Below are 25,834 nucleotides of genomic sequence, written 5' to 3' on the forward strand. Positions count from 1 at the left end.
TTCATTTTAATAAATAACTAGAAAAAACTATTCGGAGCATTAAAATAAGAATCGTTGCCATATTTAAAGAGTTCTCAGAAGCTGTGGATCATATCCAATAAAAATGTATAATCCAAACTATATATACGTGAATTTCGAATCAAGCTCAGAATGCAGAAGCTACCCTACAACGCCTCCAAGACCTTGCACACAGAAGCCAAATTACAGCATTCAACTCAATAGGATAGGTTTCATATCTTAGAATCACAAACGGCTTGAATAATCCGACAGACTTACGATTATTATTTCCGGTCCTGGCGACAACTAAACGATGACTATGACATCGACGGAGAGGGGAAGAATGAGATGATGAGCAGCCACATCACCGTCGCTACAGAACACAATCGTTCACTGCTGGCTGTAGGCCGTAGCTTTGTGTGTTGATTGCTGGGATTTGCCAAAGTAATGTAGGCTATCGGCGGCTGTCGCTTCTACAATTACAGTTATCAGTGAGATGTTGATACATGTATTCTCTAACCACTCTGAGTAACCACTACGGTGCTGCATTGTTTGATGTACGGACGTGACTCATGTTGTTTTCATTACGTAACTTGTTTGAATTCCAGCATTATGTAATAGAGATGTTCAGTGGGAATCTTGGCGTTTCCGAGAACTTTTGAAGGTAGAAACTCTCTCTACTAGAGACTTTTCTTGCTAAACGTTCGCGTTTTATAAGTTTGTAACCCTTATAAGTTTGGGGATCTAATAAATTTACACTGTAACTAAATGGGTGGAGTGAATAAAACCTAGAATCTACTGGTTAGCACCTAGCCCCTAGTCCTAGCTCTTCCTCAAATCGGAGTGAATAAACAAATGCTAGGTCTAGGTAGAGAAACATCTACCCTAGTTTAAGAAGTAACCGGAAAAACTTGAGCAACTGCTAGGCATAGCACTTGCTAAGCCTAGCAACAACTAGGTTTCATGTTGTGACTTGTTCCCCCCTCCTCTCTCCTCCGCCGCACGCAGCGCCGCGCCGCGCCGCTCCGTTTTCGATGCAGTCTTGTCTCTTGTCACTACTCACTAGTCAGTTCGCTTGTAGTTCGCTTTGTGTTCAGGATAATTATTTCGACTGTTCGACTGTTTGATTGGAAATTAGTTACCATCACAGCAGTCATGTCATCCAGCGACGAAGATGTTGGTGACGATAAATATTTAGACAGGGCTTTGTTTGTCAAACTGGTGACTCAACACCAGTAATAATAATTGAAAAATGCAAAACTCCATCTGCTGTTAAGGCCAAAAAAGATGCCTGGAAAATTGTCAGTGAGGAATTACTCATCAGCTACAGGGGAAAGTTGTAACAGTTGTTCAACTAAATAAGCTGTTGAGTAATATGAAGTCGAAATATCAAAATAAAAACAGACAAAAAAACAAACTGGGAACAAGCCAATAAAGATGAAATCCATGGGAAACCGAATTTTCATGATTTTTTAAGTCAAGGAAACAACCCTGTATTTTCTAAAGTACCAGGGAGTATTTCTATTGGAACATCAAGCAAATCCTACAAACATCAGCGACGAAAACCCTAGCTGAAGTTGAGCAGTCCGACGGACGAGAACCTTAGCAATGAAGGAACTGTTTGTGGCGGAAAAAAAACTGTGACTAAAGTGAGAAAAAGTGCCAAAACCGTTATGGCCTATGAAAGTGATGAAACAAAGGACCTCTCTATACCTCAACTTCAACGGATTGTTTTGCTGCAGCAAATGCAGTTGAACAAATTGAAACTGAAAAGAGAAAAAAATAAACTTGAAAATGAGAAGAAAAGTTCTTCTCAAGATGTTGCTTCTCAAACTGATAATGAAGATTTTCATGTTTACCTAAAACTTATAAATTAATATTTCCTAGCTAAGTAGTAAATTGTTATCGAAATAATAAATAAATATACCACTCAACCTTTATCCCTAATCCCTAAAAAAAACAAAAAAAAAAAAACCAAAAAAAAAAACCAAAAAAAAATTAAAACAGTACCAGCTAACCTGGCCCAACTTTTTCCCATTTGTGTATTTTGTAAAACGGTCACAAGACATGGGTAATTCGAGTAAATACTCACTTTATTGATTTACAAACAACATCATTTCTCTTCGCTTGTCAGCACCTCGACAAGTAGTTCCTGGATTCTCATGTTGTACGTCTATTTCTTCAATTTCATCGTCACCATTGATCTCAAAATTGTCATCATAAACATCACCAAGATATTTGGCAATATTATGTAGGACTGCACAACAGACGACTACTTTAGGCACTTTTTCCGAAGCCACACGAACACAGTTACCCAGTATCGGAAATCTTCTTTTTTATCTGTCCAAAAACACCTTTCGATCACAACTCTTTCCCTAGAATGACACAAATTAAACCGCCTTTCTGCTTCATTTGTTGGTGGTTTTGAAAGGGGTTATTAACCATGGTGATATTCCGTACCCGGAATCGCCAAGAAGACATACTCTACCATCAAAACGTGACATGATCTCCCTAACTGGACTTCTGCGCCAAAATTCGTGCGTCATGCACACTCCCTGGCCACTCTTGCACTTATGCTAGTAAATCTTTCAAGAGCGTCACATGTACCCTGTACATTTATTGTAATACACCCTTTTCTATTTACATATTCGTCCCCATGCAGATTAGGCTTTTTAATTTGTACGTGAGTGCAATCTAGCGCCCCGATCACAGTTGGTAAACGGAAATTTCTCTGCCATTGAATTTTTTGCTTCATTAATTTCTTCGACTGTTGCTGGAAAATGTATCCAAAAAATTAGCTCTATCAATAATCTTATCCATAACATAGCTTACAGTTTTGCATGCTGTAGTTCTGTGAACGCCAACGTCCTCGGCTATGCCAGACTGAAAACCAGGATCGGCTACGAAACGTAAGAAAACCTCCATTTGTTTCCTTGGAGAAAGTCCACCGCCACGAGTGTCAGTTTCATTCAAAAACTCCGCGGCTAAAAAAATCAATACTTTCGGACTCAAACCTTAACAGTTCCTTACACTTATTTATCTCTCGTCGAGCACCATAATGTTTATGCTGTCGAACTTGCATAAACTCCGCCATGGCTGATGTCCAACAAACAACTAAGTAAAAAGCTAGCATGCCTCGGTGCTGACTTAACAAAAGCCTAGCAGTTGCTAGCTTTTAAATTGAGAAGTTGTGTTTTATTCACTCGGTATTGTAAGCAAGTGCTAGGTTTCCGGAAAAATCCTAGCAAACTTCCTACCCCCTAGCAACTGCTAGCTTTTTATTCACACCAAACCAAGCAGTAGCTTAAAAATCTCTTAGACTTAGCAAATGCTAGGTTTTATTCACTTCACCCAATGTCTTCACGAACAACGGACCTTAAAAATTTCATACATCGATTTCTAACCATCATTTATCATTCAATAGTAATTGGCCCATTAGTTGGAATTCTGAATAAAGTAAATATGTTGGACATTGCTGATGTTCACTAGAGACCATGGTCCTTCATTGCATCTTTCCTATCGAAATCCAAGGGCAAGCTGTAGTAATATTGGTCCAGTTTACAGTGCCCTTTAAATATTCATTGAAACGCACAGTCATATAAGACATTCGTCATTTAACATTATTTTAACCACCCACAAAATTCATTGTGAAGAAAAGCGAGAAAGAATAGGCAATGTCAGAATTTTTTAATGGATAATATTAACCTTAAGAAAGCTATGTTTTCTTCGTTGGAATTGATCGTGAAGAGTGTCTTCGGCGAGATGAAAACATATCTTAAAATAACAGGAATTTCTCGAGTAAAGTAAGAATTTGTTTGTTTAAAATACATTGAAATGTTGATAAATTCTACGAGAGTTTTGAATACCAAGCTAGAGGAGTGACTAACCAGGCCAGAGTTCGAGTATTCTACTGATGACTGTGGTAGTGATAATGATAATTCTAGAGATACAAGCCTACTACGCGACCGAGCGTAGTGCCGTACAGCGAGAGGCACCAATAGGTATATGGGGGCGCCGAAGGTGTTCTCGTCTATAATCTATGGGCATCAGCTCCTATCTATTACACAGGTTTACACAAAACACCTGAGGGAGAAGGGCAAGTAGATCAAGGCTTTTTTGTTTATGGGTAACGACATATAAATAGTATAACATGCCTTAAATAAAGCTTTTCTAAGACAGAAGGATGATACATTTGATAGGAACTTGAAATAGAACAGAAATTGAAAAGCTTCAATTTTTAGCGTTAAATAATGTAGCAAGAGATTCGGCGCTAAGCAAATTAGATTAGTATAAAGGAATTGCAAACTTTCACAAATAACTTAGAAAATTTAATGCAATTTCTTTGAAGTGTGAATTAATTCCAAAAAGTAAGATCTGATAAGCAAGGACCATACAGCGTCTTCACTGATGCAAAGAAAGTGACAAAAACTCGATGTTGAAGCTGACTTGTGCTTGAAAGAGCAATATTCTTTCATGTTTTTAAGACTGACGAAATGGAAAACAACAGTGAAAGTTTCAGATATCTCTATAACGTTGCAGACTAGGGAAAATATAAAATTAAAAAGTATTGAAGAAAGCCTTTACACATTGTCAAACAGTGACATATATAACAAACACTGTATATACTGTTCTTTGTTTGAAGGTTATTTTTGACGATGGAAGGATTGTGAAGGGAACAGGATTTTTCCGGACATTTGCCATCGTTCAGTGAAACAAAGAAGGGGTCGTAGGTGGTTAATAAACGAATGAACACGTATTGTGACCTGTATTCCGTAGTTCAGTTTTAATGATTGGTGTTGTGTATAGTTTTTTATTAAGTGCATGTTTATAGAGTTAGTGAAGTTGACAAACAACATGGTGGTTGTGATTCCTGACTTAGGCGTGCCAGAACGCTTTGGTAAGATTTGTTTATTTTAACCTAGTTTGTAATTATGTATTAGGTTAGTTCTTTACCTGAAGAAGAGATCAGATTGCAGATCTCGAAACGTAGTGTTACTGATTTCTTTTTTCACTGAACGATGGCAAATGTCCGAAAAAATCCTGTGTATCTACTGATTCGGTAATTTTCATTGATAAAAAAATCATGGTTAAGTTCAACCTAATTATTTCCTATGGGAATTCTTAAATGGTGGCAGGGCTATCCAAAAAAAAGCCTTCGACTTTTTTCTTTTACGTTTTTATTTTACAACGTTGTTGTTTATTAATATCATGTGATTTTATTGAAGAAGAGAGGTCGCCAAAATACTATTTGGTTACATTAGGAATTAAAAACTACTGTGGATTTGGTCACGTTTTATATAAATTAATTTACCTCATTTATAAAACAATGTTTCCCTAGTTACGGCTTAGAATCTACATCAATAAAATAAATGTCTTTAATTAAACTGGTGAATTAAACCAACTGACGAATTCAAGATTTAGTAATAGATATTCATTCATTTGGAAAGAAAAACCATTCCCATCAAAGAAAGATCAATGAATTTGCAAAATAAGGATCTTTAGAAAACCTCGTTGACCGAGATACAGTTAAGAATCTACATCAATCAATTAAATGTCTTTAATTAAACTGAATAATTATACCCAAGAATTAAACTAACGAAATAAAACTGACTAATTCAGGTTTTAGTAATACATATTCATTCATTTAGGAAAAAAGTCCCATCAAAGTCCGATGAATTTGAAAGATTAACTATCTTGTTTTTAGGGACTCTGACTTTTCATCCTATTAATTAGAGTCGCTAATTTAATTCAAGTGTTGAGCAATATCTAGCTATGCCAGTAAACAACTTGTAAACAACTCATATGCAGCCCGTTCAGACTCGATTGTAGCTCTGCTCAACTGTGATAACGGGTGGCTACGTGAAGACGTGCACGATCATCCCATTAATTCCACTCTGGAAAGACGTAGGTCACTAATTTAATGTATATGTTGAGCAATATCTAGCTCCGTCAGTAAAATAACTGTTAACGACTCATCTGCAGCCCGTTCAGACTCGATTGTAGCTCTGCTCAACTGTGACTACGGACGGCTACGTGAAGACGTGCACGATCATCCCATTAATTCCACTCTGGAAAGACGTAGGTCACTAATTTAATGTATATGTTTAGCAATATCTTGCTCCGTCAGTAAACAACTCATCTGCAGCCCGTTCAGACTCGATTGTAGCTCTGCTCAACTGTGATAACGGGCGGCTACGTGAAGACGTGCACGATCAACCCATTAATTAGACTATGGAAGGACGTATGTGACTAATTGAATTCATATATTGAGCAATATCTAGCTCCGTCAGTAAACAACTCATCTGCATCCCGTTCAGACTCGATTGTAGCTCTGCTCACCTGTGACAACGGGTGGCTACGTGAAGACGTGTTTTTGCTCTGAGTCTCCCCGATCCGACGATTTATCAATTCCTTTTTACTTTCAGACATGACTAGAAAATCGTATTCCAAAGACTAACTGTGAAATGACAATTTTAATATATTACGCAGGGAATACTTGTGCACAGTGGCGTCTATATAAAAAATTATTTTGGGAGGGGGGAGGTACTGACACACTGGATGGTTTAGGAAATATACAATTCCCTTAAAAAACAGAAGCTCAAAAAATCTTTCCCCTTGAGTTGTTTATGAAGTTTAAACCTCAAACGCTTTTCTACCTTAAGACCAACCGCCTGGTGTAATTTTATTGTTTCCGAATATTGTATATTTCTTTTCAGTCGGAAAAAACTAGTATATTCCTTTTGAGCTGAGCATCCCTCCTCACCACCAACACATACATACTCTGTATCATATTAGAATATGGGTAGTGATACTTTATCACTTTGTCGTTGGAAACAATTAGTACAAAACACATTTTACCTAACTAAGGAGGAATTTTCTAGAAAAGTACATCAAATCGATGAATACAACCATTAAGCAATACAATAACACTCTCACATCAGCCGCTGTATTATAATCTCAAGGAAATGTTATTTACATTTAGTGCATAATTTTTTAAACCAAATCTGAGAGTGAAAAAAGTAGGCATAAGAAACTCATTGCAAAACAATTAGTGTTTATAGAAACAACACAAAAATATGACTAACAATTGTATTGAGCGAAGTATAAAATTAGTGACATACCAATTATTGAACCGTCAAAAGTTGCAGACTTCATATTCATAAATACCTAGAAAAAAATTATCACTATATTTAAACTTGCTCTCAGAAGCTGTGGGTCACATCCATTAAAAACTTATAATCTAAACTATATATATACGTGAATGTCGATGCAAGCTCAGAATGCAGAAGCTATCCTACAACGCCTCAAACCTTCCAGTACCTTGCTCCTTGGAGGCCAAATTTACAGCATTCAACTCAATAGGATAGGTTTAATATCTTAGAATCACAAACTGCTGGAATAATCCGACAGACTTACGATTATTATTTCCGGTCCTGACGACAACTAAACGATGACTATGACATCGACGGAGAGGGGAAGAATGAGATGATGAGCAGCCACATCACCGTCGCTACAGAACACAATCGTTCACTGCTGGCTGTAGGCCGTAGCTTTGTGTGTTGATTGCTGGGATTTGCCAAAGTAATGTAGGCTATCGGCGGCTGTCGCTTCTACAATTACAGTTATCAGTGAGATGTTGATATATGTATTCTCTAACCACTCTGAGTAACCAACACGGTGCTGCATTGTTTGATGTACGTACGTGAGTCATTTTATTTTCGTTACGTAACGTTCAGACTCGATTGTAACTCTGCTCAACTGTGATAACGGGCGGCTACGTGAAGACGTGTACGATCACCCCATTAATTTGACTGTAGAAGGGCATGGGTCACTAATTTAATACATATGTTGAGCAATATCTAGTTCCGTCAGTAAACAACTTGTAAACAACTCATCTACAGCCCGTTCCGACTCGATTGTAGCTCTGCCCAACAGTGACAACGGGCGGCTACGTGAAGATGTGCACGACCATGCTCTTCCTCTGAATCTCCCCGATCCGATGATTTATCAATCCCTTTCACATTCAGACATGGCTAGGAAATCGTATTCCTAAGAGTAACTGCGAAATGATAGTTCAAATAAATTACGCAGGGAACACTTGCGCACAATGACTTATACACAAAACTATTTGGAGGGGGTGTACTGTCACACTAGATGGTTTAAGAAATATACAATACCCTCCAAAAACAGGTACTCAGGAATCTTCCCCCTGAATTTATGAGGTTTAAACATCAAAAGTATTTCTACATTAAAACAACCGTTGGCTGTAAGTTTAAGATTTCGAAATTGGTGCGTGCGTACGTGCGTGCGTGCGTGCGTGTGTGTGTGTGTGTGTGTGTGTGTGTGTGTGTGTGTGTGTGTGTGTGTGTGTGTGTGTGTGTGTGTGTGTGTGTGTGTGTGTGTGTGTGTGTGTGTGTGTGTGTGTGTGTGTGTGTGTGTGTGTGTGTGTGTGTGTGTGTGTGTGTGTGTGTGTGTGTGTGTGTGTGTGTGTGTGTGTGTGTGTGTGTGTGTAGGTCGAGCCTTTTCATATACCCCCATGCAAGTCCCGACTTTGGAATGTCAAATTTTTGACATTGTTTTAGTCGGAAAACTATTATTTTACTTTTGAGCTGATCATCCCTCCCAACCACTAATACATACATGTTCTGTATCATATTACAATATTTACATATTTAGTACATAAATATTGAAAGTGTATATAGCGGTAATAGTAAAATAAAAGGACAGCCTATCTCGTTTTAGGATAGTAATAACCTATATCGTTTGATTTGTAAATAAACCGTAAGAATAAAATGTACAATTCTAACATGTACTAACTTGTACAATTCATTTCCGATGGATGCTTTGCCTGCCATAACACAATATACCAACATTTATCTATAAATGTAGCTACAAAGAAACACTAATTACACCATGAGAGCAAATAACAGAAATTAATTTTTAACGTAATGTTATCAAACTAAAAATGCGTTATTGGCGTTAAAAAATAACTAAAAATACCCCGTTAGATAGCATATTCTGGATTCAAGAATAGTATTATAACCTAACACAAAGAGGTAATTTCCCGTTCTCTCTATTATGAATGAGAATTTTATTAATTCATTTAATACTAATGAACGTGGCAATGAGAGGTTAATTATGTAAAACCCCATAACAATCACTATGTCAACCCTTTCTATACCAACATCCGGTTCGTTGACTCTCCATACCTTGTAAAATTAGTCAATATAGGATTTTCCTATGAAAAGGTTGAACTACAAAATGGCCTAAATCCGAAGGAAGACTACCTGGGCGCATTTGGCGTAGGCATTGTCATTTGCTAAAATATTAACTTAAGTATTTTTTGACAGTGCAACCAGTTTAGTTAATATTTCAAAGGACGTTCATATACTACACAGACATTGGGAACAAGTTGACTCAGTAACGTTACTACCGATGTACTGAAATCGGTGTCACCTCTCAACAATTAGATCCTTGAAGCCTCCTGGAGAGTTCTAGGAGTATTATCAGCACAATTATTGCAGTTCTCCAGGGAATTAACTCCCTCTATCTATTTCTTTGACTTTGACCTTTGACATGTTTCTAACCATACATTGGATAAAGTATACAAAATGTATTCTAGTATGCGTGTCACTCTAGAAAAATGTGGCCCTGAGTGTGCATTCATAATTCAGAACTGGTTTCTTCAACCTGCATATACAATGTGAATGTCGAGTTTAGCTCCAGTTCACCTTTCTCTAGTGCAGCGCCTGGAATCTGACGCTGTCACGGACTTGACTCCTGGAATGGAGCCATGTTCGCCTAAAGAGATCCAAAAATGTCAACGACGAAGAAGCTCAAAATGAACTCTTTGAATAGTTTCGATATCAGAGGCACATATACTATAAAATACGGTGTGATCTAGGTGAAGTTATTCTCACTCACATGCACAATTTGAGTGGACTACGATGTTTCAGACAAAATGTCTAAGCATGGTGGAGCAACCGAGTTTGTACACATAACGTACACGTTCTATGGTAGAATGATTGATTCATTGTGAACGTTCAGTTTAGTTTCTTTTTAATGGAACATTGTACACAAACACGACTCCAAGACTCGAGGAGTCGAGTATGTGACAGAGTCTGACTCCAGACGCTGCAAGAAGAGGGTGACCTGGAGCTAAACTCAACACTCACATTGAATTAACACTTCCCACCATACCTGCGTTATCTGCCTATACGGATAGAACAACAAAAATTGAATCAACCCTTCCACCACACCTGCGTTATCTGCCTATACGGGTAGAGCAAAAAATTGAATCAACCCTTCCCACCATACCTGCGTTATCTGCCTATACGGATAGAGCAACAAAAATTGAATCAACCCTTCCCACTATACCTGCGATATCTGCCTATACGGGATAGAGCAAAAAAACTGAATCAACCCTTCCACCATAACCTGCGTTATCTGCCTATACGGGATAGAGCAAAAAAATTTGAATCACAACCCTTCTCACCATACCTGCGTTATCAACTGCCTATACGGATAGAGCAACAAAAATTGAATCAACCCTTCCACGGACAACCTGCGTTATCTGGTTTTATTTTAAATTTTTTTTACTATACCGATAGAGCAAAAAAATTGAATCAACAATTCCCACCATACCTGCGATATCTGCCTAATACGGATAGAGCAACAAAAATTGTAATCAACCCTTCCCACCCATACCTGTCGTTACTCTGCCCTATACGGATAGAGCAAAAAAATATGAATCAACCCTTCTTACACCATACCATACCTGCGACAAAATATTGAATCAACCCTTCCACCACACCTGCGTTTAGCCTATACGGATAGAGCGACAAAAAATGAATCAACCCTTCCCACCATTACCTGCGTTATCTGTCCTATACTGGATAGAGCAACAAAAATTGAATCAACATTCCTTCCCACCATAACCTGCGTTATCTGCCTATACGGATAGAGGCAACAAAAATTTGAATCAACCCGTTCACCCACCATCCACCTGCGTTATCTGCCTATACGGAGTAGAGCAACAAAAATTGAATCAACCCTCCCACCTCAACACCCTGCGTTTATCTGCCTATACGGATAGAGCAAAACAAAAATTGAATCAACCCTTTCCCACCATAACCTGCGTTATCTGCCTAATACGGATAGAGCAACAAAAATTGAATCATTCCCTTCCCACCCATACCTGCGTTATCTGCCTATTACGGCTAGAAGCAACCAAAATTGAATCAACCCTTCCCACCAATACCTGTGCTGCCTATACGAGTAGCAAAAAAAAAATTGAATCAACCCTTCTACCCATATCTGCCATACGGAAAGAGCAACAAAAATGAATCAACCCACCCACCACCATACCTGCGTTATCTGCCTATACGGATAGAGCAAACAAAAATTTGAATCAACCCTCCCACTACACCTGCGTTATCTGCCTATACGGATAGAGCAACAAAATTGAATCAACCCTTCCCACCACACCTGCGCTATCTGCCTATACGGATAGAGCACACAAAAATTGAATCAACCCCTTCCCCACCACACCTGCGTTATCCTGCCTATACGAGATAGAGCAAAAATTGAATTAAATCAACCCTCACAACCCACACCTGCGTCTATCTTCCTATACGGATAGAGCAAAAAAAGGTGAACCAACCCTTCCCACTATACCTGCTGCGTTTTATCTGCCTATACGGATAGAGCAAAAAATTGAATCAAAACCCTTTCACACCAACACCTGCGTTATCTGCCTATAACGGATAGAGCAAAAAAAAAATTGAATCAACCCCTCCCACTCAACACCTGCGTTATCAAGCCTATACGGATAGAGCAAAAAAGTTTGAACCAACCCTTCCCACTATAACCTGCGTTATCTGCCTAATACGGAATAGAGCAAAAAATTGAATCAACCCTCCCACCACACCTGTCGTTATCTGCCTTTAAAATAATCTGCCGGAATAGAGCCAAAAAAGTTGAACCAACCCATCCCACTATTACCTGCGGTTATCTGCCTATACGAGATAAAAGCAACAAAAATTGAATCAACCCTTCCCACCACACCTGCGTTATTCTGCCTATACGGATCAAGCAAAAAATTGTAACCCCAACCACCACACCACCTGCGTTATTCTGCCCTATACGGATAGAGCCAAACAAAAATTGAATCATCCCTCCCACCTACACCTGCGTTATCTGCCTAATCACAGGATAGAGCAACAAAAATTGAAAATCCACACCTGCGATATCTGCCTATACCAAACCCTGAATCAACCCTTCCCACCACACCTGCGTTAATCTGCCTATACGGATAGAGCACTAAACCTAATACGATCACCTGCGTTATCTGCCTATACGATAGAGCAACAAAAATTGAACAACCCTCCCACCAGACCTCGTTATCTGCCTAACGGATAGAGCAAAAAATTAATTCAACACTTCCAACCATACCTTGCGTTATCTGCTATACGGATAAAGCAAACAAAAATTGAATCATCCCTCCCACCAACACCTGCGTTATCTGCCTATACGGATAGAGCAACAAAAATTGAATCAACCCTCCCACCACACCTGCGTTATCTGCCTATACGGATAGAGCAACAAAAATTGAATCAACCCTCCCACCACACCTGCGTTATCTGCCTATACGGATAGAGCAACAAAAATTGAATCAACCCTTCCCACCACACCTGCGTTATCTGCCTATACGGATAGAGCAAAAAATTGAATCAACCCTCCCACCACACCTGCGTTATCTGCCTATACGGATAGAGCAAAAAAGTTGAACCAACCCTTCCCACTATACCTGCGTTATCTGCCTATAGGATAGAGCAAAAAAATAAATCACACACACAAAAATGCCAATGGTTCAGGTATCTATCAAACATCCAGCATTTTTCGAAGTCTTTCATTTGGGCCTTTGGTGCGAAACATCTATTTGAAAATTTAATAGCATTATTTTTCTTGGTTTCCCGAATTAACCCTGAAGACAAAACAAATTTATTTAATTTAAGCATGTTAAGGTGCACAAGATCTCTAAATACATGTATTGTGCTATAAATACAATACCCGACCAGTGCTGTACATGGCCTGGGGTGGCGAACACGTGCAAGGTCGAGACGCCGTCACGTGGCCGGTGGCAACCCTACAGCGATGTTTTCCTGCCGCCAGATAATCGGCTCCCGCGAGCTATTCCTGGAGTCCAACCGCCTGACGGTGCAATGCTCGGTCCAATCGCTCATTGTTACCTTTGTTGGTGACTAAATGATTATTCTAACGCGAAATATAATTCGGTATAATTATCATAACACTCCTTGGTTCTTATGTACTGTAATAGGCTGCTGCCCTTGTAACCTGTACCGATTATAGCCTACGTACTTGCTCGGGGCAATGTTTTGTCAGTTAACTGTGCAATAAGTATTCATACTCCCAGTCTGGCGGGATTTGGATCCCCTCTCTCCCGTTTCGTCGGCGATCTTGTACCCTGCCTGCTTAACTAACCTACCCTATACATTCTTTTAATATTAATCTTTTATTGCTTAATGATCCATATGTACACGTATATTTTACAGGGAAATCGTTGTAACTGTGCCACCATTGGTCGCTTTAAAAACGACTAATGTACGGGAAAGTTTAAATTGGGGTCTTTACATTTCAGTGACAGTTAAATATTGAATTCAAAAATTTTGGGACCAATTATTCCTCCTTTCTTGCAATTTTGATTATAAATCAACTTTCGTTTCTGTTTTTGACGAATTCTCTTTCCCACTTACTCACTACAGCCTTCTAAAGTTTCATAAAATTACACATTTTAATATGTTTAATAACCATTGGTTTCGTAATTTCAAACGTTAAATAATAAAAAAAGAATAACTTTATTCATGGGGACTTTTAGTATCGGTTCAGTACAAAACCTTAGTGTAGGCTGATTAATTAATCGATTGGCATCATGCAATTAACAAAATCGAATAACTCGAAAATAATTACCACTTGGTTAACAACCGACTTGACAAGTCGTATGAAGACGACTTTATCTGTCTTGATTGCAGATAAAATTATTAAACTTTACACAGCAATACATAAATATCTACTTTGTTATGAAAACTATATAAGTTTTTATCATATCAGGGAATGGCCCACAAGGAGTCAATAGAAAGACTTAAATGAGAGCACAGATCTAGTAGTAGGGCTACATACAATTAAAAGTCTTAGGAGAACACAATAGCGCAAATCCGACCTCAAACGGTTTAATCCATAAAATACGGCAAGTCCTATTGTCCCTTATATCCAGTGCCGATTGTCAGGGGTTTACTACTGTAGCTATTAAAAAAATGACAACAATGCTATTTTCAACAAGGTCACGTTTGTAACTAATCCGCTGCCATTTGACTTGGTAGAAAAACGGATTTAAAATTAATCAATGCATTGCCCACTTATAGACGATTCTGTTTGACAAAAGAAGCGCGTAAACTTTGAATTTCTACCCTGTTACATATTTTAAGACACGGACTATTTTCAAGGTCTCAGATCTCTGGAAGAAGTGATGTTTAGGCCTATATTCATACTATAACAGCTAAAAAGAAAAAACTCCTGCTAAAGTTGAGTTAATAGCATGCCAATTTCCATATTAATTACGAATACACCTAAAGAGTGCTATTATTAATTACTGTTATTCTATAAGACGTTACGGTAATCAATATATAAAATATTTATGATATTCTAATATAACGCTATGTTAGCACTAACAATGTATTTTTAAACATTTAAATCTTCAAGCAAATTAAATATCGATAACACTAACCCGATAAAGCGAGAATAATATTATTTTAAATTGTATTTTGTAGTAGTCGCCAAAATGTTATTTACATATTAATCGATTTATATCCAACCAGAAAGATTAGGTCATTCAGTAAGAATATTCAGATGGTAAAATTAAAAAAATAAAATCGTTAATTCAGTGCACTTTTTACATCTGTATATTAAAGAATGTATAACTTTAGATAGCAGCTCAGACAACTAGAGCGTAATTAGGGCGATAACATGTTAAGAGTGTTATCAGCTGTTATCAGCTGTTTGTTATCTGTAGTGGCGCGACCTTCAGTCACATCCCTCTCTATTCGCATTGTAGTATGATAGGTCAAATACATCACGCTATTACAGTGATTATATAATCGTTTTACAAATCATGGCATAGGCCATCTCGAATTGTTTCTGTAAAGGCATACAAAATCACCGATTACGATACTTAAGCGACGAGGTTGAGTTTTGTCACCTAAGAATACCAATAAACTTAACGCAATTGCCCTTTGTCTGAAATTAGTTTCTGGGGATGGAAGGTTTGAGAAGGAAACAGGAGTTTCCACAAATTTATCATCGTTCAGTGATAGAAGACATCAATAAAACTACATTTCAAGTTCTGAAATCTGGTATCTTAACCAACCTTGCATAACTACAATCTACGTTAAAATAAACAAGCCGTAGCAAAACTTTGTGACTTGAATCAGGAAAGATAGCAAAATCCGGAAAATCCCGTTTTCTTCATAGGAAGCCTCCATTATTCAGAGTGCTGAAAGGGTTTCAAGCTATCATGGGAAGACGCCTCAAATTTCCCATATATCTCCTGAAACGAGTAGCCGCCTCGCAGTCTGCAGGCCGGAATTGCAATCCAATAGCCCGAACTGAATGTATGATAATGTGATACAGGACGAGGGATCACTACGGAAAGGGATGAGGCAGGTGTGAGACCCTAGACATGAATAGCTGTAGAACATCTGCTATCGACACAAAACGGAGGCGGGGCGTTTGCACTGTATTCCCAGAGTGGGTTGGAAACTAGGCCTACTGAAGTGGGTACGCCTACTGCAGTAGCTACTACTGCTAGACTGTCATTGTAACTACGAGCCTTGGTTACTACGACCTAGTACTCCCGAGGATTACAGATAAGATAGTCCCCCTGGAGGCTATCGCGTTTGTCTAATCATTGCAGATTTCCTCATACAAAACGTTACATCGTGTTAATTCCATGTAGGACGTGCTGAAAGCGTGAAACAGCTGATAACCAATTCACTGGGAATGGAGGCGCGACCTTGTAAAATGAACTAGTTACTTGTACATCGGAATTTGAGGTTAGTTTGGATGGTGTTATATATGTCACAGCCACTAGAGTGACAATGAGCTTTAAATGCAGACTTTCTTTTTAATTAATTACCTTGTTAGAAAATTATCAATAATATTTATTGATAATTATTATTATAATACGAAGTACTCAGAGGAACGCCTCCCCCCTCCCATCATCTCACTCCCAAAAATAGCGGGAAAAGTAAGTAACGAAATCCTTGAACAATTTTACTTCGAATACTAAATCTAGTCAAAACCACATAAATTCCATGCGATGTAATTTCTATTTTCAAAACTCAAATAAAATCAAAATTATTGTTTGACAGTGCACTAGTGAAAAGAGATTTGTGTTTGTCATTTACATCTTACCCTATGACCGGAATAATTCTAGTTGGGATGGGTGCAGCATTAAACGGCTGATGTGATAATTCGTAACAACATCAAATAGTTGTAACTTCGACTCTTACGTTTGATTGTTCGGTAGAATTCCTAGCATATTAGTACACTGATTACTTATTGAAGAAATCTACAGGGACAGAATTTTACTTCAATTTATACTACATAGATGAGAAAAATAGCATGTTACTTCGGCACATGGAGTGTTCTTGTTAACCCTAAAAATGCTGACAGCGATAGGCGATGTCAGCGAGCAGCCCAATAGTGATAACTTTGCGCTACGCGAGATTAGGCCGGCGTTTACCGCAAATGTTAACACCCATAATTGATAACATTTCTCAATGCATTTTTCACAGTAATAAACTAGAGAAACGGCACTATTAGTCTATCCACATGCCGTGTATATGTTTTCCGTCTTAAAACTTATCTGCTGAAGTAATTGTTTGACTTTAGTAGATTTTAGGACTTTTCTGCGGGCAAAAACCAATACATTTTTTATCCTGTGATTTTTTCCAAAAATTAAATGTATACGTTGTGCATATTTGTTATTTGTGATAAATTTGCCCATATTTTGTATATTTTTGGTTGTTATTTGAGTGTGTTTAGTTGAGTGCTATACTGTGCTAAATATAAAAAATTGAACGAAAAAAAATTTTTTGTAAAAAAAAAACAGTTAATAGCTTTTCAACATGGAATGGTAAGTAATGGTAATTATTTTATTGCTTTGTAGCTTTTGCTAAAACAACTATATAACACATCATAAAATATAACATTTATTCAACTGCGACAATTAAAAAACTAATGTTACGGTCCGATATCATCGCGTGATCGACGAGAGTACATCAGAGTCTCTGAGATGTATAAAAAGTGTTTAAATCAGTTTTCCTCGTATTCACTCAATGGGCAGAGCGGAGTTCCGCTACCGTCCGCTTAACATGTAGGTTGGACTAGCCGAATTAATTAAACCTAATCCCAAATGTGGAAAGTGCAGCGCAGTGTGGATAATTAAGCGGCGTATTTATTACTATTGCCCCAGACTGCACTAATTGGCAGAGGCAGTGGGAGCGGCAGAGAACAGAGTGGCAGCAGTGCCGGATCAGCTGCTAGTCGTCACGGCCCGGCTGGCCTTCTCACTTGGCAACTACAACCTAACCTAGAGTCACCCTCACATACCGTCTGTTATCTATGGCTGATAACATGCGTCTGGTGTACAGATCTCATGATGCATGGCCATGGTCGGAGTGGCAAGCTGATTCTATACCAAGAACATTGAGATATAAAGTCTTCGTTAACAATTTGACAAATAAGTGGCATGATTTATTACTGATAGCAATACAATCTAATTGGCAGCGGCAGTGGCGATGGCTGTGGATCAGAGAGTCAACCCAGTGGCGGTCACCAGCTGCTAGTCGTCACGGCCCGGCTGGCCTTCTCACTTGGCAACTGTAACCTAACCTAGAGTCACCCTCACATACCTTCTGTTATCTATGGCTGATAACATGCGTCTGGTGTACATACATCATGATACACGGCCATGGTCGGAGTGTCAATAAGCTGATTTTGTACCAAGAACAATGAGGAATAACCTCTTCGATAACAAAACTACAAATAAGCGGCATTATTTAATCTATTGCCCCAGACTGAACTGCAGTGTAACTAACGGAGGCTACGAATCAGTGTTGCAGCAACAGTTATCAGCTGCTGCTAGTCGTCACGGCCCGGCTGGCCTTCTCACTTGGCAACTGTAACCTAACCTAGAGTCACCCTCACATACCTTCTGTTATCTATCGCTGATAACATGCGTCTGGTGTACATACATCATGATACACGGCCATGGTCGGAGTGTCAACAAGCTGATTTTGTACCAAGAACAATGAGGAATAACCTCTTCGATAACAAAACTACAAATAAGCGGCATTATTTAATCTATTGCCCCAGACTGAACTGCAGTGTAACTAACGAAGGCTACGAATCAGTGTTGCAGCAACAGTTATCAGCTGCTGCTAGTCGTCACGGCCCGGCTGGCCTTCCCATTTGGCAACTGTAACCTAACCTAGAGTCACCCTCACATACCTTCTGTTATCTATGGCTGATAACATGCGTCTGGTGTACATACATCATGATACACGGCCATGGTCGGAGTGTCAACAAGCTGATTTTGTACCAAGAACAATGAGAAATAACCTCTTCGATTACAAAACTACAAATAAGCGGCATTATTTAATCTATTGCCCCACACTGAACTGCAGTGTAACTAACGGAGGCTACGAATCAGTGTTGCAGCAACAGTTATCAGCTGCTGCTAGTCGTCACGGCCCGGCTGGCCTTCCCATTTGGCAACTGTAACCTAGAGGCACCTAACCCTCAGATACCTTCTGTTATCTCTTGATGATAACAGGCGTCTGGCACATATCATGATAAAATATTGACAAGGAGCTGATACTTTACCAAGAACATCGTGGAATACGAATAACAAGATGATTGTAAGACAGATCAGCGGCGTATCCTACAGGGGCCCCAAACAGTTTGGTATATTTATTTAACTATATGATAACCGAAAGAAAAAAAACTATTTCTACGATGTCATAGAATCTACTTTAATTCTTTTCCTGATTGGTTAGTATATGTATCTCGTGGATTTGTTTGATTAAAAACATACCAGATCCAAAAATGGGAATATTCCAGCAGATGACCGCCATAAAAAGATTTTCGATAATACTAACAATGGCGAATTACCCACTATTTAGTACCTATCTTTTGTTTGGGTCTATTCGCCGAGGAAATGCTCTTTATCACGTTTATCAGAACTGTTACCATTCGCAATTTATTGACAGACAATAAACACATAAACATTTTTTTAAACACAATCAGCTATTACCATAAACTTGCGTAATATTTACTTAGTACTTGTATTGCACATGCATTTTCTCAACCTTAACTTGACTAAGTGGAAGAAAATTTAATTAATAAACTAGTTAGCTAAGTTCAGGTTATCGGAACTTAATAGGTAAGAACAACTTGATATCGTTACTCTGTTCGAGTGTGTTATCACTGAAATAATGAGGACAATTAGATTAATCGAATTTAATAGCATATACTACGGAAGTAAAAGTTCGGTTATGAAGAAAAGTACCAAATTTTAATAGTTGGTAGTAAAAGATTGATAACTGTATACCAATTTCTTTTATATCACATAACATTTAAAAGTTTGAGTGCCATCATAACGCTCCCCCCCCCCTGCTCAACTCACAAACTCAAATCTTAGACACGTTACTGACATAGACTACATTATATAATCACTTTAATATTATATAATATAACATTATAATTTCTTTTACACTAAATATTTAATAAATTGCTCTAAACTGTAAGCTATTAGTTTTTCCAAATAGGTTATTAATTGTGAAATTAGATTATTGTTCTGTATACTAATTTACTTACTTCTAGATTAACATTGATTTAACGTTGTTTGAAAAATGTAGTATAACTAACCAGTATTGAACTTCTCTAATTAACAGATGGGCCTATATAATATATCCGAGTTGAAATTAATTAGTTTATTCATTTAATACATAGCCTGGGCTAAGAATCAAAACTGAAGCTAAACTTCTAAGACAGTTTAAACCTCATAATCAATCTCGGGACCTGTAGCCTAATCATCTTAATCTTCAAACAGCTGATTGATTCAATGAAAATATAGACACTTATGTCCAATGATAACGAATCACAATAAATTGAAAACAATTCGTCGTAAAGATAACGATGTTGGATTTGACATTTCTCATCATTCCCTGGTGAAATAAAATCAGTGAGAATAATCTGCCATTATTGTGATTAGAATGATTCCAACATAATTGAGTTAGTGCTAATTTAAGTTTTTTATAGGCTCGTCCGAAATAACGTTATACGGGGAAACAATTATTGTAAATTCCTAAATTTGTAGCGTAATCCTATTTTATCCAATTGCTTCCTAGGCGGAGTTTGAGGATACTTAGATATATTGAAATCGGGCGTTTTGTATGTCACCTAATTGCACTTAATCATCCCTTTGGATGATAGGAGCTTTTTTAAAAATGGCAAGATTTTTGGAATCGGCCTTCCTATACGTCCTTGAGGTTCGCATCACCACTTTGAATGTCAAGAGCTTTGTAAATGTGCAAGATTGTTAGGAACAGCCGTCCTGTACGTTTGCAGTATCCATTTGGATGACAGGAGCTTTGTAAATGTGCAAGATTATTGGGAACGGCCGTCCTGTACGTTTGCAGTATCCATTTGGATGACAGGAGCTTTGTAAATGTGCAAGATTGTTAGGAACAGCCGTCCTGTATTGCAGTATTCATTTGGATGACAGGAGCTTTGTAAATGTGCAAGTGGGAACGGCCGTCCTGTACGTGTGCAGTATCCATTTGGATGATAGGAGCTTTGTAAATGTGCAAGATTATTAGGAACGGCCGTCCTGTACGTTTGCAGTATCCATTTGGATGATAGGAGCTTTGTAAAGTTAGTACCTGTACGGCACTCGACGTTGCATCATCACTTTGTATGGTAGCAGCTTTGCAAAGGCGGTAGTTGTTGGAATCGGCCTGTCCTGTACTAAATGTACGTTTGCAGTATCCATTTGGATGACAGGAGCTTTGTAAAGCTAGCACCTATTCGTCACTAGCGGTTGCATCATCACTTTGGATGGCAGCAGCTTTGAAAAGGTGGCAAGATAGTTGGAAACGGCCATCCTATACTAAATGTACATTTGCAGTATGCATTTTGATGGCAAGGGATTTGTAAAGCTAGTAAAGTTGTTTAAATCGGCCTTCATGTAAGGAACGTGTCATTCGCATAATCCATTTCGATTAGACAATGGCTTCAATAGTGGCTAGGTTATATAATATTGGCCCTCAAAGTGATGAAAATTGGGGTTGGAATGCAGATTCCACCAGCTTACCGATATAGTGATGATCGAAACATTCCTAGTCCAAAGTCCACCTAAATTTCCGTGACTCCATCGGTTGCAATTTGTTGGTACAGACACTTGGTAAGAAACAGTCAATCATTTCTACATCTGACAGCTACAATTCTACATCCACTCCACCCATCTTCATTCATATTAGGCATAAAACACTTTGTTACAGTACTTGACTATGTCGCGGCCTTCAAGGCGATAGATAGTTGTTCACGTCGGAAAGTCTCACACAGTTATGTAAGTAACAGACTACCATCGACACGACAATTAACACCAGCGCCGCACGTAGACTGTACTTGGTGATGGCCCGCAAATATCACAAGGCAAACGCCACTTTGAGTGTAAGTACAGTCTGTGCCTCATCACAGTCTTTATTGAGGTGTAGGCGCGCTTCTGTCTCCACCTGCTTTCTCCATATTTGCACAGACATTGTTGGTAAAACGAATAAATAAATAACCCTAGTTAGTTAGATAGTTAGTCACTACCAAAAATTCGATATACCACCAACTCCCACAGTGAGAAGACTTCGATAAATCATCATTATTGGGTTTTATATCTACAAGATGGTTGTGTCTATTTTGCTGTCTAATCGTTTACATAATTTATTAAATTCATTTTTTATTCGTAAATACCTATAACATAATGCTACTGTTTAAACAGTAGGCTAAAGATTGTTAAGGAATTAGTCAACCCCGTACTTTATTTTACGCAAATGAACCCGTCATAGGACATAGCCTCTCATGTCAGATCCTACCACTATATTTATATGTAATAGTCTATTTGTAAGAAGTAAGGTCCAAGGTCATGTTCACCATTTAGCATTGACCTTACTGGGAAATTGTAATTACATTTATAGATTAAAAATAGACTCATTAACCTTATGCTATCGCTTTCAACTGACATACTAATTAGTAATTATAGAAAATCATTTACTTATTCTTGATAATGCCTAGTGTCATGGTTATTGAGTAATTTGAATTGATGCCTTGGGCAGGTCGCTGATACCGGAGTGTAGTGCTGTATGTTGTCGACATGTGAAGCGATGCAGTAAAGTCCTCCATGACCACAAACGCATGACTAACTAAAAAAATATTTCTTGAAAAGGCTTCTCTTCACGATGTACTCGTATTATGTTCAGAGTGATTCAATATTAAGGCAGGCTTGTTCTGTGGAGGACTGTAGCCTATGGTCCAATGAAGTTGAATAACAAATTAAAGTTTCGTATTTACAAAAGAAAAATTCGTTCCAAATTTGGTGGAAATCAGACAACAAAAATCTCTGGGCTTTGCATTAGTGCACCTTGCGCTCTGGTCCTAAGGGACGACAGATCACTAGAAGCTTTGTAAGGGTTGTCTACACGGTATCCTTTTCATTTACGTGAAGGGCGAGTTGGTGCTGCAAGACTGCTTGAAAGAAAACCAAGTTACTTAGCTCGTCATATGAGTATAATCAATAATTGAACAACTATTTATGCTCTTACCTTGCTTAGATACTATCCCTAAACAATTCTCCTTTGATCGCTCTTGCCAAGTGATCATACCAGAGCGCCAAGTAGGGCAGCAGGGTGGCCCTCTTTTGAGAAAGAGCAGAGATCTGGTACACAGATGAATCAAGGAGAGATAAAGGGTGGGTCTGGACGTCAAAGAACCAAAATTCTGGTCCTCTGAGGGTTGGGTTCATTTCCGACAGTCTTTTAAGCAGCATGCTTGCAATAAATCTTTGTGTCTGGATCAACCCATAAAAAAACCAAACGAGGCTAATATCTACTCTATCCTATCGGGTAAAGCTGCATTGAGAAGGACTTTTGTTTAATGTGTCCAAGTTGATCTGAGACTATCTATTACTACTTAATGCCCTAGCTACCCGTAACAGTGTCACTCTGATGTGGGTACAGTAGCATGTGATTGCGGAGAATGAGACGTCATACAAGTTGCCGAAGGCTGGAGTTCATGGGTGTATATAAAGGGAGCTCAATCTTCCCCTACTCAAAACTATGAAAGATAAACTATAAAATTGCACCCTGTATTTTTTAAGCTAGAACACAGTTATGAGGTGTTAAAGTTCAGCAATTCCCCAGATTCCAAGTCTCTCTCTGTTTTAGACGAGCTTTTATACATCCTAAACCAACCAGTGTGGCAGCCCCTTCCAAAATAATTTTCTATATACGCCACTGCGTAGAACTATGACCTGACTCATAGGTTTGTAACCCTTTTGATGCTAGACCAGATGTCAAGTCAGAGACCGATCCCCCCCCCCCTTCTCTCTACTGGAAAATACTACCAGGTCTGAAACAGCAAAAGCTGTTTGTTATTACGCCCTCTATCGACAGTCAACGGAAATATTTTTGTACTTTGAAGACAGGACTTCAGATTATTTCAAAATCTGTTAATGAATATCGTCCCTCTATATAAGATATGCATCTCTGAAATGGGAAAATAATACGGACGGTCTATTTTGTTATCATGATGTCTATTACACTGGAAGTATCTAGTTATAGATTGTTAAACCATAATCATTAATCTTAAAATGAAACATTATACTGCAATTTTATTTAATTAGTCATACTAATGTGTTGTATCCACAATTTTGAGTCAAAATATTAGTATCTATATCAAAAATTCCCACTAACCTATTAAGCCTTCTTCAGTAGGCTACATATACGATAAAGAACGATTGTTAGTTATTTGTATAGCATTGCTCTCAGATACATTATGTTCATTAACCATTTATGTAATTTATTGTAATGACACACTTAATAATATAATAAATTTATATGAAACGTGAATCTGAAAAAATTCAAAAAGGTAGTGCCAAGGTATACATAAATCATTGTAAACGACAATGAACTATAAAATGATCATGGTAAACTAATATCCAGCAATGAACGTGATGTGATACAAGGATGGATGTCAATATGGTCATGAAATCTGAGACAACGTAACTAAATAAAATCAAATGAACAGCTAACAGCTGTTTCTCCGTTTTCCGTTATTTTGACGTCGTCTGGCACAGCTGTTAGTTGCGTAAAGTGAGAGGGCCGGGGGTGGGTGGTGGCGGGGGAGGCTGGATAGCGTTACATTTTAATACTACAGACGTCCTTGCTTGCACACTACTTAACACACTTTCACACACTCACCTGCATGAGCGGCAGTGGTTGGCCTCCTTCCCCTTCGATCATCTTGATCTTGCTCTTGCTGCCGGTGCTCACCACTCTGTCTGAAGCCGGAGGTGTCACTTTCCCCTGGCCGTGTACGATTTTTACTTCGCTCTTTTTCATTTTCACAAAAAAATTTGAAACCGTTACTCTTAAAAGGCTCAAAATACGTTAGTCGGTTCAAAAGTTGCGTTGGAAATTCAAAACTCACGCTAACAGATGTTTGATGGATGTTCTTGTTGGCAATTACAGTGTGTGCGGGAAGCGAGTGTAGGGTTAAGGTGAGTAAAAACCGCACTGAGGGGCACCCACTGACACTCACGCACCGGCACCGACGAGCGATCGAACGAGTGGAGTAGGCGAGTCGACCGGTACGGTACGAGAGGAGAGCAGGCCGCGTGACACAGCTGACCGCGGCGTGGCGCGGCGTGGGAGGAACAGACGACTGCGCAAACACTTGCGCGCATCTCCCTCCGTCGCGTCTCCGCCGCCGCGCCGCGCCGTTGTCGCCGACGCGCTAATATTATTCAATTGAATTGTCAATTTATTTTTGTCCTTTCCTGCTTCCTCCCTTTACAGCTCTCTTACCGAGGCACAGAAATAAGGGCTGCAGTATAATAAGTGGCCACCAAGACAACTGAATCAGCGAACCAAATTATCAATTAGAAATAGCTAAACAATTGAATACAAAACCATTCTTATTATAAGTATTTAAAATCAATATAATGCTAGCTGTTTGTAATGTGTTATAACAAAATTGTTTAAACTAATTAAAACAATGGAAAATCGTTTGTGTGGAATTTAAGTAATGGCCGCAACTACAATGGAGATGACCTTTGTGTAGAACACTTATTACTGAACTAGAAATCTGACATTTTGAATATGTGTTTACGTTAGATTTGGTTTCAACAGATTCAATCCTTGCTAACTTTTTTATTTTGTAGGCATTTGAAGAGGTGTAAATGTGTACCTATGTATTTATAGGGCAAATCACATTTTGATGTTTCATATATCAATGTATGTTTCAATATCCTTTATAAATCAACATATTCTTTCTGAGTCTGTACAGTCGTCTGTCTATACTGTAAGAAAAAGATTGCACCGAAACTTTGTTACAGTATGCCCATATTTTTGAAGACGTTACATGTTTTAAAACACGCTTCAATGAGATACAAAGGTATTTTCTATATATAAATGAGTTTTGTAAATAA

The 25,834-nt window shown here is 38.4% G+C and overlaps 1 protein-coding gene across 1 annotated transcript in view; it reads right to left on the reverse strand.

Annotated features, from left to right (window-relative positions):
• Positions 1-25,063, reverse strand: part of LOC124362916 (terminal nucleotidyltransferase 5C) — a 115,320-nt gene extending 90,257 nt beyond the window's left edge. The window contains exon 1 of the mRNA XM_046817807.1: positions 24,606-25,063. Within this exon, the coding sequence (XP_046673763.1) occupies positions 24,606-24,746 (141 nt within the window). The 5' untranslated portion in view covers positions 24,747-25,063. The remainder of the gene's footprint in view (positions 1-24,605) is intronic.
• Positions 25,064-25,834: the final 771 nt, after the last annotated feature.

This window comes from Homalodisca vitripennis, chromosome 5 (assembly GCF_021130785.1).
Source record: "Homalodisca vitripennis isolate AUS2020 chromosome 5, UT_GWSS_2.1, whole genome shotgun sequence".
In the NCBI taxonomy this organism is placed as follows: domain Eukaryota; kingdom Metazoa; phylum Arthropoda; class Insecta; order Hemiptera; family Cicadellidae; genus Homalodisca; species Homalodisca vitripennis.